General features: G+C 46.3%; 6 protein-coding genes across 6 annotated transcripts; 4 read left to right on the top strand and 2 right to left on the bottom strand.

Annotated features, from left to right (window-relative positions):
• The first annotated feature begins 568 nt into the window (after positions 1 to 568).
• On the top strand, positions 569 to 2567 carry V8C40DRAFT_257690 (uncharacterized protein). Its single transcript, XM_083218549.1, has one exon. It carries the CDS (start codon positions 659 to 661, stop codon positions 2456 to 2458), a length of 1800 nt encoding a protein of 599 aa, XP_083067968.1. The 5' UTR covers positions 569 to 658; the 3' UTR covers positions 2459 to 2567.
• Positions 2568 to 3306: 739 nt separating this feature from the next.
• Positions 3307 to 4576, top strand: V8C40DRAFT_283871 (uncharacterized protein; the record flags this gene model as incomplete). Its single annotated transcript, XM_083222052.1, has 3 exons — positions 3307 to 3733; positions 3787 to 4268; positions 4331 to 4576. The coding sequence occupies 3 exons, from the start codon at positions 3307 to 3309 to the stop codon at positions 4574 to 4576; spliced, it is 1155 nt and encodes a 384-aa protein (XP_083067967.1).
• A 279-nt stretch (positions 4577 to 4855) lies between these two features.
• Positions 4856 to 5371, bottom strand: V8C40DRAFT_270821 (uncharacterized protein; the record flags this gene model as incomplete). The annotated part of the gene is made up of 1 exon (XM_083220221.1): positions 4856 to 5371. The coding sequence occupies one exon, from the start codon at positions 5369 to 5371 to the stop codon at positions 4856 to 4858; it is 516 nt and encodes a 171-aa protein (XP_083067966.1).
• Positions 5372 to 6490: 1119 nt separating this feature from the next.
• On the top strand, positions 6491 to 7587 carry V8C40DRAFT_283869 (uncharacterized protein). The gene has a single exon (XM_083222051.1). The coding sequence runs from the start codon at positions 6597 to 6599 to the stop codon at positions 7542 to 7544; it is 948 nt and encodes a 315-aa protein (XP_083067965.1). The 5' UTR covers positions 6491 to 6596; the 3' UTR covers positions 7545 to 7587.
• A 1371-nt stretch (positions 7588 to 8958) lies between these two features.
• V8C40DRAFT_257688 (HET domain-containing protein) lies at positions 8959 to 11455 on the top strand. Its single transcript, XM_083218548.1, has one exon. The coding sequence runs from the start codon at positions 8995 to 8997 to the stop codon at positions 11065 to 11067; it is 2073 nt and encodes a 690-aa protein (XP_083067964.1). The 5' UTR covers positions 8959 to 8994; the 3' UTR covers positions 11068 to 11455.
• A 2361-nt stretch (positions 11456 to 13816) lies between these two features.
• On the bottom strand, positions 13817 to 15022 carry V8C40DRAFT_278087 (5'-methylthioadenosine/S-adenosylhomocysteine nucleosidase family protein; the record flags this gene model as incomplete). The annotated part of the gene is made up of 2 exons (XM_083221032.1): positions 13817 to 14503; positions 14567 to 15022. The coding sequence occupies 2 exons, from the start codon at positions 15020 to 15022 to the stop codon at positions 13817 to 13819; spliced, it is 1143 nt and encodes a 380-aa protein (XP_083067963.1).
• Positions 15023 to 16229: the final 1207 nt, after the last annotated feature.

Here is a 16229-nt window from a genome sequence, read left to right as displayed (position 1 = left end):
TGTCTCAAAACTGAGTAGCAACCTAGTAGAGACAACATGAAATCGCGCCATATGCAGTACTATCTTGCCGCGCCGGATAGGAGGATGTCCGATAGACAACCAATTCCTACAAACCTAGGAAAAATTTGTCTGAGAATATGCAATCGGCCTTGGTGGGATGCTTACTTTGACAGGGGTTGTGACGGGTCGTTGCGAAATGCACGGATATGCTAACAGGAAAACTGCTTATCATTGGACAATCAACATGATATGCTCCGTTGGATACTTGCAAAGCGGATAGGCGGAAAACCCGGTCGTTTTCTAGTAACATATTAATAGAACTCGTCTAGGCGAATATAAGCTGATGGTCAGAGAAACTGGCACATTGTTCGTCCGCTAGACTGTATGGAGATGTAGTTCGACTTTGGCCCCATGCATAACTTGGGTTCCGATGCTGCCAAGAGGACCTGTTGAGGCTCTGAGGCCTAAACCGGGAGACTCCCATGTGGCAGCTGGAGTCCTAATAATGGATCTCCCTGCCTCACACCTTGTTTTGTTTTCTCTTCCTTTTCTTTTCTGAATAGTGATAGGTATAAGCTGAAAGCCCGACCCCTGATACAGGCCTCCTTCACTTGCGTGTATACATAAGTTGACATGCCGCGAGGCTCGCCCTTCCATCATGGCTGACACGTACTACACATATTCGAGAACGGATCCCACAATGTCGATTGACGGAATTCAATGGCAGCCGGGCGTGTGGAAGAGAATCCCATGGAGGACGGTCGGCTCCGTCATAGGATTCATGGTGACGTGCGGCATGATGGCCCTCGTCCTCGCCCTGTCTGAAGATCAAGAAACAAACCAGTGGCCGACGCACAACAAATACTTTACCGTTCCCGTTTTACTGTCTCTTATGGGCGCTATTGCTGTTCTGTTCCTGTCGGTAGCAAACTCGGAAGGATTCGCCATCTCGTGGTGGCTCAAGGCTCTCCGGGGGACGAAGATCAAGGAGCTTCACTATGACCTCGAGGTCAAAGGTAACCTGCTGGTCGGCATCTTCAGACCGACCCTGTTCAACATGATCACCATTTCATCCCTCGTCGCTCTTATCGTGAGCATTGCTGTCGGTGCTGTGCTGCAAAAGGCTTCGGACACAACGAGCAAGACGATTGGGCCGTACCGGGATCAGGTCGATATACCCGTACTCAACACGACGCTGCCGTCCAACTTTAGCGGCTGGGCAGGTGGTGGAACCCAAACCGCGTTGCTGATGCCGGCATTTGCAAAGGTATTCAAGGAGTATTCGAATCATAGCATTATCACGATGCCATCTAGCTGTATCAACAAGACTTGCGAGTTCCATATCGCTGCGCCGGGCTTCGATGTCGACTGCAAAGACAGCACATTCGACTACGACTTTAGCACTTTTGCGTCAGCCAGAGGTGACAAGCTCACGACGTTTCGAACGAGTGTCGATTGGAATCCATCGCAGGATGTGAATGCCCTCAATCATATGAACCTCTCCGTCCTGTATAAGCCCGAACCCACGTGCAAAGGAAAGTTGACGCAACATAATTGCACTCTACGAGCCGCCGCCGTCGATTACACAGTTACTATTACAAACGGAAGTGTCACGCTGCAGCCTTGGAGTATCGATCAGAACACGACGATTAGCATCACCAAATTTACCGACTGGCAACAACTGGGTTCGGGCAGCGTCGGGGCTGGAGGATTCTTGACCATGTTTGGAGGCATCGCCTCTGTTTTGCAGGCGCAGTACAACTCGAACACGACGCTCGCGATCGGAGGCATGAGTGCTATACCGTATCTGGTGACTGCGTTTGGACAGGCAGCAAGCACATTTCTTTCATCCGAGATTGAAGACTACGGCAACTGTACCATGTCATGGTCGGATCCTAGGGAAGACATGATCAACAACGTCCGCGAGCTCATGTTCCGCAGTGCCCTTGCCGCGATACACTTGCCCAACGCGGGGCCACTCCCGATCAAGCCAACAGATGCCCTCGTGTCGAGAGTCGGAATAGTTTACAGGGCACACTGGAACTTCTTTGGCATTGCGGTTGGATGCATGTTCTTCCAGCTCTTGATTATCCTCTACCTCATCTGGGGCTGGCAGAAGCTCGGTCGAGAGGTTTCTCTGGATCCTTTTGAGATTGCAAAGGCCATGGGTGCGCCGTTGCTGAATCATGGATCTTCGAATAGTTCGGCGGACCAGATTTTGGATCTTCTCGGTGGCAGGAAGGTGAAGTATGGCGAGCTGGTTGATGGAGAGCCCAAGGTTTCGGGAGAGACTGTGGTGCCCAAGAATGGATATGCCAGAGTTGACAGCAGTGACCCGGATATTGCTATAGGCCCTCTTCGAGCTCAGAACTCTGAGTTGAGCTTGAACACGAGGAAAACGTTGGGTCTTGCCGTCGTGGACCAAGTGCAGCCTGTGAGACTTGGGGTGCACTACTAGAGGAGTTTTGAAGAGGCGGAGATGAAGGTTATCTTTGTTCATATATACCAACATAGCGTTTTACTTATTTACTTTCTTCTCATAGCTTGAAATTGTGAATTATTCCATATTCCTGTTTTTGTTTCGGTAGCTCATGGAGTGAATTGGCATGGGTTGCAGCGCCTGAGTTATGTAAGTAGAGTATTTATCTGTTGACTTCTCTCACCGCTTCCGAAACCCCGACCGGTATTCTGTTTACACGTTTCAATATCTCTATCCATGAGATTGAACGAAGACTCCATAGTTACGAGAATGGCGCCAAGTAGAAGGCAACGGCCTACTGGTTAGAATTGCAAACAAGGTGAACTCATGCTTTTCACGGTATCCTCTCCGCATTGGACGCAAGATCACCATCTCCCCCATATGCTCAAGTAGCGCTAATTTGGATGTTTAGACAAATTGTAGAGAAATCGAAAGCAAAGCAGGGGTTATATGTGAACTAAAGTGAGTAGGCCCGAAGAGGATGCCGAGATGCCGAATATTAAGAACGCCCAAATATGGGGTCCCCGGATTCTACAGAATTTAAGAGAGCCAACGCCTCTACGATACGAAAATCTGGGGATGTAGAGATCTTGTCATGCAGTTAAATGGCACTGGATAACTAATTAGTAAATGGGGCCATACCAAGTAACGTATCGTCGCCGTGCCGATGGCCTCACCGTTTCCACTCTCGCGCGTTTGCCCTGTTGGTACACGAATCCGCAGAAAACATAAAAGTCCAAGTCACCCTCTCTCGTAATGGAGTTTCTTAGTGAAATGTTAGCAGCAAAGGATATCTCTACCTACTCCAATATCCAGTGCACAACACCATGAAGCCTGTTTTGCTGAGCTTCGCCGCTCTCGCAGCGCTCCTGTCTGGAGTAAGCGGCCTTGCTCGTGTATCCCAGCGCTCAGCGCCAAATCCAAATTGTTTTCCATTCGGCAGCCAGGCGAGACTCAATGCAGATCTGCAGCCTCCCCGCGTTTCGAGAGAAGAATGGTGGTGTCCGCAATCTGATTTTTATGGATTCCTCGGCTTTTCGTTCCCCTTTCAGTTCACCAATGAAGACTTTGAGGTTGCAAGTATTAGCTCTCACATGCAGCAGATGAAGCGCCAATTTGGCGCCACAATGATTCGCATGTACATTCCGGAAAGCTACACCACACAGCTGTGGGAGAATGTGCTAGAGGCTGCTATTTTGAACAACATGGGAGTTGTGGTTCAAGTGGCATTCCCAATTAGTGGCAATGATGCGAGTCTCTTCAATAACAATGAGTTTTATGCGTCTCTTCAAGTTTCGGCTAACCAGAGCCACAGCTCTCTTGGGAAAAAGTACTGGAAACGACACTCTTCGAAACTCTATCCAACAGCAAATATTCAAAAATTGCACCATACGTCATCTATGCCGCCGAATATCTCAATGAGCCAGTTGGAGATTGCGACATGTGTGCGGCTGGCAGCAGCGGCAATGCATCTGCGCCGGCCAGCCTGACGAATTTGACTATGGGCATGTCCAATTTCCGCAAAGAGATGAACAAGCATGGCATTCCAGCGGGAATTAGTGAAGATTGGGATAGACCAAATTTGATGAGCGGTGCACCTGGTTCTGATGGGCTGGGTGTTGGATTGGGCGTGGTGGGAAAGGCGCTTGAGCCAGTGTTAGACTTCATTCACGCCCATGTCATGGCTTATTACCACAACATCCAGGTCGACGATGCTTGGACTTATACCGCCAATCAGGTCTTGTGGTATAAGAAATACCTCCCCCAGTTTCCACTCATCATCTCAGAGGTAATTACAGGCATTGCTGTGGCGAAGTTATTGCAGACGCTAATTGTATTTCGCTTTTACAGATGATGTGGGCTACAGGCTATAATGTTTTGCACGCTGGCGGCTACATCACCGGTTTTGCCGTTGCAGAAGTAAGCGTTGCTGATTATACTAAGTTCTGGAAGACGGTCGACGCAAACTGCGCATTCCTGAAGGAACACAATACGGCATACTTTATCCATGCTTGGAGGCAGCAAGGCACCCTGAATATGCTTCAGAATGATGGAAGCGTTGTTATCCCGAATTGGAAGCCTAAGAAATGGTGCTAGATGCGAGTGAGCTGAATAAAGGGCGAAACAGGGTTACCTTAGCTCAGACTAATACAATAAGACTACATATACCTTTATAGGGAAGTGAGGTTTCTAAGAGGGAATTTATTGCATTCGAGTAATATGAGAAAACAAAAGATCGTTATATGTTGAATACCCGCGTGATAAGATAGAGAACAGACCCTAGTTTAAGCTGCCCAATCCTCCCTTCAACCCGACACCTACTAATTATTTTAGAATAGAATTGAGTCACTTTAACATCCTGAAATTTACCTAATCTTAACAAAGCCCCATACTTTGTGCGAGAAACTTGATACCATCATTATCAATTTCCGTTAGGGGGATACTCTCCTCCAGTCTCCCCAAGATACCCTTGCCTGTCAAGTGAAGTTTCAACCCAAGCTTGCAATTTGAGCGATCAATTCGCGTCTGTAGGTCAACGAAGAGTGACGCGATAACAGGAATATTGACCTCCCAACGATGGGCATCCGTCCAGTCATTTTTGAAGTAAATGTTGACTTCATACGTCTCATCCAGATGAATGGGGCTAGCATTTGCCTTGACGTGAGCGGGAAGCTCCAGGTGATCGGCCTTGTCTTTGGGCCTGAGATTGGCGCCTGGTATTTCGACTCGGACATCTACGATGCCAAAGTCGTGGAAATAACAAAAGTCGAGTGGGATGTCAAAGTGCTCAGTTGATGGCGGTTGTATCTTGCAGTCGTCGGCCATCACCAGAGCAAAGGCTGGCAGTAAAACCATGACCCCAATGGAAGTAAAGAAGTTGTTGAAGTGCATGATTTCTATAAGATTGAGACGCTTTGAGAAGATGCTTTCAATAATGTAGAAGTTGTTTAGTTTCTGTTGCTGGATGAAGGAGGTTTGGCTCGGTATATATACATGCTTTTCGCAGAGGTTCACTATTACGGCAGAATCGAAACTCTTACTAAAGACGAAAAATCAAGACATCATTTGGCTTCGAAATTATCACATACGTAACTCGAGATCTTTTGTCTTAGCCGATGTCCCATGCCCCTACCCGTAAGAGCGGCCGAAGGCGAACGCTGATTGGCTTACATGGTCTCCAATAGGAGATGCTTTGTCGATCAAATGTAACGGCGGCATATATTTTGAAGCTGAATGGTTACACTTAGGTCGTTGTCTCAGGGCCAGTCAGGCTGCGGCCGTCAACGGCTCTCTGGGCAATATTGAGTGGCTGGCTGAGCAATACAATGGCTGGCTGAGCTAGAACCTTTGCCCCTTCATAAGTCCCCTCACATGAGCGGGTGAGACACTTTCGGATAGAGTTTTCTGCAGACCATTGAAGCAATATTGACTGTTAATATAGTAGGTCTTCCTTTATATGTCAAACAGAAACGCATATCACATGGCTATGAGAAAGCATGCCACTGGTTGCCATTTTAAACAACATGAGAACTGTAGTTCAACTAACGTTTTCAATTTGAGAACTAATCATGTATGTTATATTATGAAACTTGTGTCACTGACGCATTGCTATCGTCGCTTATAAGAAAAAAGCTGATATTGGTGCATTTAGTCAATCTTTGAGGCTGCTAGGCTATTCTATCCTGGGACCTACTTGAAGGTATCCGATGTTGGTTATATATATAAGACGCATACACATATATAAAGCATTTAACTCTCTTATTGCGGAGGCTCTCACTCACTCTACCCTTTCTTAGAAGACATTCTCGCAAAAACAAGTGTTCCTCAGGTATCGCTTCAAGTGGTTGCGGCTTAACCCAGCCGTCTCGTAACCCCGTTGCGTCCGGAGCTCGGAGTTCGGAGTTGAGCCATGTCAACATTGAAGCCAGAAATGGCGCGCCAGGAAATCCCTGGTAACTATGTATAGCCTTGCCCCAATACTTCACCTTTTCCTTCACTACTCATACTTGAGAATCTAAACTTTTGGGTGTTTAGTTGCCCGTCCGTGTCACTTTTCCTCTCCTGTCACGAATCTCTCTACCATTAAGAGAAAGGGCAAAAGAAGAATATTTCCAATATGGCAACTAACGAGGAAACCTTCCGCGCATACACCCAAAAACAGGGCGAGCTATATGCCGCTGACCGTCCAGGATACTCTCCAGCGCTTTTCAAATTTATCATTGATCATCACAAATCTACCGGAGGCGAGCTTGTTACTTTCGTTGATGTGGGTTGCGGAACAGGTCAAGCTACTTGCGATTTGGCCCAGTATTTTTCTGAAGCCATCGGCCTGGACCCTTCGGAGGGGATGATTGGGATCGCGCGAGCTTCTGCTAAATCGGCGCTCTCGCCCGTGCGATTTGATGTATCGGCTGCTGAAGACCTTGGCACTGATCTAGAGCCCCCTATCGCAGAAAATAGCGTTGATCTGCTCACGGCTGCGACGGCTGCTCACTGGTTCGACCTGGAACGCTTCTGGTTGAGGGCGTCGCGTATCTTAAAGCCTGGTGGTACTGTTGCGTTGTGGGCAAGAACTGGAATGTCTATAGATCCTACTCAGACACCAAACGGATCAGCCATTAAAGCAGCCTTGGAAGCATTTCACAGTGAGCTGCTGCCATACGAGAGGCAGGGAGGTATCTTGGCGCGCGACCTTTACGCCGACCTACCACTACCTTGGACCCTTGATAACCCAGTCAAGGCCTTTGATCAAGAAAGTTTTGTTCGCGAAGTATGGAACAGGCATAGAGTATACGAACAAGATGCGCAGGGCGCAGATTTCGGTACAAGGAGGATGATGACGCCTGGAGAATTTGAAAAGCTTTTAGGTACACATAGCACAGTGACAAGATGGAGAGAAGACCATCCTGATCTGGCCGACACAGAAAAGGATATAGTCAGAAATCTAAGAAGAAAGATAGAGAGTCTGCTGCATGATGTAGGTGTAGAGCCAGGTGAAGAGATACTGAGAGGAGGAGTGGCCATCGTGCTACTTATGGTGAAGAAGACGCAGCAAGAACAATAGATGTACAAGTATTTCTTTGCAGCTCAAAACACAGTGATGATCCAATTCTTATAGTTTGTCATCCTGTGTAATAGTCCTGTCAATCAGGATCTCGTTATTCTGTAATACAGTCGATGACTCTACGTATTCAGTCCATAGAGTAGAGGGTCCGACCGACAGATTGTGCTAATACTTTCGTGAATTCGTAAAATAAGTAATTTCATTTATAATAAAGAGTTTAAAAAGTAAGTATTATTTATATTTTATAAGCAAATAATTGATGAATCTTTATCCTGCTGCTGGGCTTGGCTATTTCCCGTTCTACCTCTCGGTATATCCGAGCTCGCTGTAAGAAGCAGTATAGATCACAGACTGGAGACATTATGTCATAGCACTTGCTGCATATGCAGCGAGGCAATTTATGGTGTTTATGTTCATAGTTTGGCTTCAAAAGGTGATCTCTTGCAAGTCCAGGATGCATATATTTTGAATTGTTATTGATAGAACTTTGAGGTTGATGGAGATCTTTGTGATTGGCCTTGTCCAGGACTGAGAAATATCCATGGCATCGTTGCTTATCTGACGGTTAGCTGCGGCTATTAGCACCAAAACGTATGAGACATTGTCTCATGTGTAGACTATTAGAGGGTAGTGAGTCGTTCTGATAACTCGTATCGCTGTATAACTCTTCTAAACAATGAGCTTGTCACGGAAAAGATGGCGATGATGTAGGCATTCTGAGATGCAACACACGTATGTGGAGGTTTTATTCCAACAATTGAACCCATGTGGTATCCGCAGTCCGTGCCGGTGCCGAGCCATCGGAGGTATGTAATTTAGACCCGAACCGGCAATCTGATAAATCTCTCCGGGGTTAATAATCGTTAATAACCTCATTCAATGCCAAATGTATACAATCGATTCAAGCGTACCTATGGAGTGAAAATTACATTATATTATGAATCCCCATACATCAGCGAGTTTCGCGGCCGCTTCTGCTCTCGACTCCATTAACCGCAACACGCGTGAATTAGGTAGTGTCACATACACAGAGCGCATTGATAATATTGAGCGATCTTGGGCATTTCAAAACTGCACGAAGCCAATGGTGCAAGCTTCCGGGTATATGTAGACATGTAGGCTCCAAGAGCCCCATACCAGCGGTCCGGCTACCCTACTCGGCGTTTTAAAAATTGATGTAGGAACGGAGTGATGGTAGGCTGTAAAATCGGATGTTCCCAGACAAAATTGCTTGGTACATGTAGGATCACCTGCTATCGGAGAATGAAGTGAGGCTGTACGCAGAAGGCTATGACAGGAAAATGCATGTCAATGGCCTGGGCATCACACAACCAATGGCCGTGTCACCATGCTCGAAGGATTCATGATAAAAAACTGCTAGCACGCACCATCTCCCTGCGTTCGCCAGGCACCAACGTCTTCCCCGCAACTCTCAATCAACAACGACACGATGTCGCATGCAGCGTTTGGCATCGCGTATGAGGCAGTAGACAGTCAAGGAGACGATCATCGTATCCGACTTTTGACTTTGAGACCTAGCCAAGATCCCTCTGAGCCTATCCACATCAGCTTGTCAGTTGCCAAGCTCAGTGATGACCCGTCCTTTGAAGCGCTGTCTTACTGCTGGGGAGACGCCACGGACAAGTTGCTCATCTTCTGTGATGGAGTGCCTTTCCCCGTCACCAAGAACTTGGAGTCTGCGCTGCGCCATCTACGCCAGGCCGAAGAGGAGCGAACTTTGTGGATCGATGCGATCTGCATCAATCAGGACAATATCCCTGAACGAAACCATCAAGTCAGCATCATGAAAGACATATATCGAAAGGCTCGTCATGTTGTGATCTGGCTAGGAGAGGCGGGAGAAGATAGTGACTTGGTTTTCCCGTTGTGCGAGCGCATGATTGAGAAGAGACTGGAGCTTCTCGAGTTTGACGAACTCATCGGGAATGAAGACATTTACGGTCCCAATAAGAAGGAGCTGATAAAGCAGAGGCTTGCAGCAGGCCAAAGGCGCCGTGAGCTGGCCAAAAGTACGACGGGCATCGGTGAAGCCAACAGCGATGCCGCCATATCTGGCACGACCGCGCAGTCTTCGGCTGCATCTGACAAGCAAGTGGACGCGACCGACGACGCAGAATCAGACGACGAATCAGATGCTACTTCCGAAGAGATCACAGCTTTTTTCCGACTGCTATCGCGCCCTTGGTTCAGCCGCTGTTGGGTGCTCCAAGAGGCCTGTCTGGCCCAAAAAGCATCGGTGCAGTGCGGCAACAAATCGATTGACTGGCTCCAGTTCTACCTGGGGTTCACAATCTCCATTATCATGGGGGCAAAGGGACTTGAGGGAAGGCCCGATCGGATTGTCAGAGGCGGCCTGATCTTGATGATGCTAGTCAAAAGCAAGATGTTGAATGCGGATCCGACACAGCAGGGCATGAGTTTGCTTTGGCTTCTTCGAAAGGCGCTGCCGCTCGCTGCGACGGATTCGCGAGACAAGGTATACTCCATTCTTGGCCTTGTTAAAGGCAACGCAGCCCAGGAATATGGCATAACGCCCGACTATACCCTGTCGGCGGAAGAGTGCTACAAGAAGGCTGCCATGGCTGTCATGTCCCAGATGAAGAATCTGGATGCTCTTGTTCTCGATCACGCAACATCGTCGCCTCTGAATCTGCCGTCCTGGGTACCGGACTGGAGTCATTTGCCATCTCCTGCCCCTGTCATCCTTGACCTGAACTCGGAAGAGATGAAAGACTATGCGCCACAAGCACGGCCCGTCAGTGCTTCACAGTCTCAGCAGTGGATTCCAGTTCTCAAAGACGACGGCGAGACGCTTTGCTTATCGGGATATGACTTTGATCAGATCGTGGAGCTGGAGGATATCCTTACTGTCCCCAAGATGGACTACGTGGATCTTGCCAGCATGACCTCGTCAGTGGCAGATTTCAAGAACTTTTGGAAAGCAATTTTGTTGGGCCTCGGTACCTATTTCGACACACTAATCAAATGGGAGCAGCTTGCAATGTCTAAAAGATACACAGCCTACCCGACTGGTGAAACACAGGAGATGGTGTTCGCCATAACAATGTGCACTGGCAACGTCGAGAGCCCCGAGCTTGCGGTAGAGGGGTTCAGGAAATGGCAAAAGAGTCTTCGTGGGCCTCGATTCATGTCTGGCTTCAAATACCTGGGTATGAAGGGTGGGTTTTACAAGTCGCTTGTCGCAGCCGCGGGCGTAGGCTCAGCCATGAGTGCCGACGCCGATAGGTTGTACGCAACAGGGACCGAAACCACACTGTATCGCCGCTTAGCGAGGACCAAGAAGGGTTATCTGGCTGTTGTTCCGCGCCAGAGCAGTGTGGGGGATCAGATCAGCTTATATGAAGGCGGCAAGTTCCCTTTTGTCGTGCGGCCTAGAACAGGGCAGGGCACAAAGCAGTTGGTAGGGCCGTGCTATGTCCATGGAATCATGTATGGGGAGGCTTGGGATCAGTCGTTGTGTCAAGGCGTTGAAATTATTTAGACAAGCTTTCAGATGTCATTAAGCGCCATTACCCATCACAGTCAACGAGTCTGGATACAAGAGGGCCGAGAAATTGATATCTCAGAAGATTATGATGCATTTAAAGGAGAAATTCAAAGCAACACTGAACAGGACGTTTATTTTATATATTCTATAGGGAATAAAGGGCACCCTTTCGCTCGTAGCTGCACCAAGTGTCAACTTTTAAGTGTGTTACTTCAGAACCTAGATAAGCATATCATGGACATCCGTCTTTAGAGGTAGAGATACATAGTCATAACATCAAAGCGGGATCATTTCTAAAGGGGGGTTCATATTGATCAGAAAATAGAGGGGAGTCAGTTGTCCTATGGTAGCTATAGTATTATAAAATCCTTCTGTTTTAAAATGTTAAAGTCGAGCTTCCCGGAATTTGACTCTTTGAGTTAACAAGACCGATCATGACCGATGTTTCTTTCATAACTGAAGCATTTACATAGTTATTAATATTATATTCCAGCGACTTATAATATTACGTGCCTTGATACTATAAATGATAGCTGAGTAATGATAAGAATGTGGAACATATACCGGAAAACTACATTATATTACGATCCACCCCCCCGTAACGGCTAAAAATTCTTATGGCTAATCAGTTGCACTATTATGATTGCTAGAATTAAGGTGATTTACCAAATGTTTTGCCATGTCTGGCGTAATGGTTCGTAGACTGTATTACAATATGAAGCTTTAGGAAAACATGGAAAATACTGATGTTACAGGCGGCTGTGTAAAACAATGTGTAGTATATATTCCAATCTGGAAATTGACGTATTAAACACCCTGTCCGCAAACATGTTTATTTAGAAAGTACCATCACCAGAACTTTCAATGTATAGGCTAACACACCAAATCGATATCGGGGTCTGCTTTACCCTTTGGCATCTGCAGCTTCTTATACACCCTCGCCGTAAGTAACCATATAAGCAAAATATTAACCTTCTTCATCGGAAGTAGATCACAAACACGGTATCTAATGTCTATAATTGACAGTTAATTATTGGAGGGCAGCCATTGAAGTTTCGAATTGCTTGCCTCCCATTACGTTTTTCTAGCAATACTACTCTCCTAGCGGCTTGCAATTAAAGACGAATAGCAACCGCAACACCAATATGTTTATACACAAGAATAATAAGACAGCTATTCCATATAAGTGCAGTATCATGACAATTCATGTGTGCTGTACATTTCTCAGTTTCCTCTCTGTTTGCAAATACAGCACCCTTGTCTCCTTTCTCAACACGTGTTCGAACGCTTCCGTCCATAGCTTGTCAAAAAACAACATCCATTCACACAAATCGTAGATTCTCTCTGTCAAACCATCCTCTTCTTGTGTATTAGGCAAAAGATTGGTTAGTTGAGTTACAGCTTCGCGTAACTGAAGTTTAGCTGCGTTATTCATCTCTCGGAAATGCTCTACTTCCATTATATCTCGTATTACTGAAGAGGAGGGTTGGTCCGGCCGGGTTGCCCTTGTGGCTATTTCAGGTCTGTCCATAATTCTATTATCCATCATTATTTCCAGAAGACCATATTTTTGTATCAGATAATTTATATCTTTGAAAGTGTGTCGGCTTGTTATCCAGCTTGGTTTAACGATGTTGTACCATTCTTCACTGGGGCGAGTTGCGATAGAATCAACAGACATGAGTAGGTTCATGCCCTCTTGCTCTGTAAGAATCTAATTGTCAAATTATATGTCAGTGAGGAGATTCATATGATGTGTATTCTCAATTCGAGTCGTAGATGCCGTAATTCCAGGGAAGTCTCTCACACTGAGCAAGCTGCGGAAGTTTACATCCACCAGCTGAATGTGCTTGTATCTGCTAATTTCATCATCGAAAGCTATTGGGTCTTTAAGCTTTCGAGACTGCGACGACAGAGGTAGTAGGTGAGCCTCATCAACTATATCATTGTGTCTTTTGGTAATTATTGAAGTCAAGAAGTATGTAAACATTGCTTCTTCGATATCTTGAACTATTTCTATTCGACGGCAATTTAAGCCGCAGACATGACTGTGAATTGGTTAGACATAAGCTTCTATTGATGTGAAAGAGGTTGAATTGGTGTGTGTCACGTATGGCTAAAGCATTTAGCTGATGAAATTGAGGAGACATACCACTGAATTTCGTGTGATACTGGTCTGAAGCCTTTGGAGCGGCATGATGGGCATTCTTTGAGGCAATCATTTCGTCTAGCAAACACCATGCGCATCTGCAGCACTGAAAATGGCTGCCCACATACTTTGGTTAATTGAACTGATGCACTTATTGGCCTTCAACACACCTTGATAACTGAGAGCCAAGGCTGAGACAAGTCTATTTGAACTTTGTTCTTCTGGTCCTCTAGGAACCAATCTCCCTTGTCAATTTTCCGAGTTCTGATATCCACGAATCGATTCTTTAAAATGAAACGGAATGACTAGTCACATCTCAGCTAGATGTTCAACATACAAATAAGTGAATAGAATTCCGAACCTCCTTTGACGAAATGGTCTCCAAATAGAATGGTAGATTGCACCCCCTAGCATCAATAACTAAGACTTCAGTAAGCGGAACTTGTTTCATCAGCTGTGGCTGCTGTCCGAATGCGAAGTGAATGAAAGTTAATGCTCTCTCTCGATCACCCGGACTGAGAGCATGAAGGAAGTCAGTCAACGTCTCATTTTCTGCTTACAGTTGTCCATTAGCTAATTCCCAGGACGATATGACTATGAAGAAATGAATTGGCGGTGAGAAAACTGACCAAGCCGAGCTCTTCGTTTCTCTGAGTAGGCCATGAGAAGCGCACTCGTGGTAGCTGCCGCTGCGGCCGCTGCAAAACTTTGCCATTCGCCGTGTTCATGGCTATCAGCATAGTCGCTCACACTTTTGATGACGAGACATGAAATTTCATCCCAAATTCCAGCTGCTTCCATTTCAAATGCAATGATTCCGTCTTTCTGGGCTATTATATCCCGATCCACTCCAGACTTCATGACCGTGTCACCTGAAGCAATGGACCCGGTATGTATTGTCAGCATCTGCGCTGTATTTGATGTACTCAGATCTTGCTGTTGTCCTTGGCTTTGTAGCGACCTAGCTCTCGATACTAGAAACTTGCTACTACATCCAAGCTCGCTGCAAGAAGCAGTAAGGGCTTCATCACAAACCGGAGACGTCATGTCATGGCACCCCTTGCATACACAGCTAGGCGACTCATGGTGTTTGTGTCGATAGTTTGGCTCAAACAACTTGTCTCTTGCCAACCCAGGATACGCATATTTTGTTCCGCAACCACCCCTATTGGCATTGTCTTGCAGTCGGTTTAGTAACTTGGATGCTGCTTGACGGAGCTTGTTCCGGCCTCGCATTGTCTCGGCCATGACCGCAAATCCTCGAAAGTCGTTGCTCTGTGCCTCCGTGGTTGTGTATTTTCGGATAAATCGGTCAGGCTATCTCTTGCCAAAATCGTACTGGACAATTGTTCTACTTATGATCACGTCTCCCAACATGATGTCGGATCCGTTCTGAGTTTTAGGAACACCACCACATATACCCACGAGAAGCGCTTGGCGCAGTCCTGTATAACTCAGTTTCATACTAGCCACCGCAGATGCTGCACTGGTCTTCCCCATCCGTTGGAGAAGAGCCAAAACAACATTCCGGTCCCCGATTCGACCAGTTGTGTACGCGTTGGCATCGCCGGGCGCTGTTCCATACGGATCCCCATCTTCGTCCCAAAATTCGTCAAATACTAAACACATCGCATCGTATTCTAACGGCAGTGCGCAGATGATGGCAATCTTGAATTCTTCGCGGTTGACTGGTCTATGATGTCCCGGTACCTCTGTTTGAACTTGATGACTCGTGCGGGGAGTCAACCCCAAGTCATCTGAGCGGCAATTGGGAGATGGTCGTGGTGAAGTGCTTTGCATCGCGTAGTTTTCGAAGCGTTAAGATGGATACGCGCCTGACGCGTCCGTATTCACGTTAACATCAGAGTTTCGGAAATTTAGTAGTGTAAAGATGCAAGATAGAACGCGTTATCAAGCTTGCTGTTTTGAAAACTTTTGGCAAACACGAAATCTGATATCACACGCCACAGATTGGAGCAGTAGTAGATACGTGAATAACGTTCAAAATTTATTTTGCCGACAATCGAGCAATTTTCAGTAAAAGCTGCTCCCCCATGGAAAGTCCCAAGTATTGCATGCTATTGGCTGACTACATGCAGGAGATGCATTGGTGTTGGTGCGTGATCTCAAGCCTTGCTTGATAAGCCTCAAGAGTCTGCTAAAGGGCTCTAATTATCTAATTTTTGATTCTGTCGTTTTGACTACAGCATTTTCATGCCGCTAATACTCAATCCTTTGTGTTTAATGTGCTAGATGCGATAATCGAGGCTCTTGGTGTTCCTATTCTCCAAATTTGAGGCAAACTACACATACATGGTATCCAGAGCCTCGCTACACTGGCAGCAGTATTTGATGTTTACAACGGCGAAAGATGACAAGTAAAGACGCATACCAAAAACGAATTGAGTATGTTTTACGATATAGGCAAGCACAGGTTCGACAAGGCTGACGTATCTGCTGGCTCAAAAACTTACGACTGCATGTGCTTATCACAGCCTTTCGCCGACATGAATGGTCCGATAAAGGCTTTGGTATTTCTCGCTCCCCTTTTCCTGCCATCTGATTCATAATTCGGTTTCTTAATGTTTTTTGCTTTTCTTGGCTAGATACATGTTGGTCTTGTGGTCGAAGCTTGCACTTAAATTGGGTAGAATTGGATAGAATGGTTGAACACATCAATGGAGGTATAGTTGACATGATACGCGGATGTTTTCCCCGAAATATGTATAACCTTAAGAAAATGCAGATAAAATCTACATCTCAATGTTTCGAACGGTCCAAGACAGTGGTACGTCTAGTAGACACACCCGATGTTCTCAAAGTATAAGGTAAGTTGTTTTGGCGACATGGTAGAGTTTATCAACAAGGTGGCTTGTCTCTCAAGCAACCGCTCGGGAATTTCCTCAGCATTCAAAGAGGGTACACCATCGAAAGTATCAGCCAAGCCTTGGCCATATATGTTGTTTACCTGGTTTCGAAGTCAATCATGCAAAAGTATAAGGCTTCT

The sequence above is a fragment of the Trichoderma camerunense genome (genome assembly GCF_050948025.1).
Source record: "Trichoderma camerunense strain CBS 138272 chromosome Unknown V8C40scaffold_25, whole genome shotgun sequence".
Lineage (NCBI taxonomy): Eukaryota > Fungi > Ascomycota > Sordariomycetes > Hypocreales > Hypocreaceae > Trichoderma > Trichoderma camerunense.
This window is presented reverse-complemented; position numbering and strand designations above follow the sequence as displayed.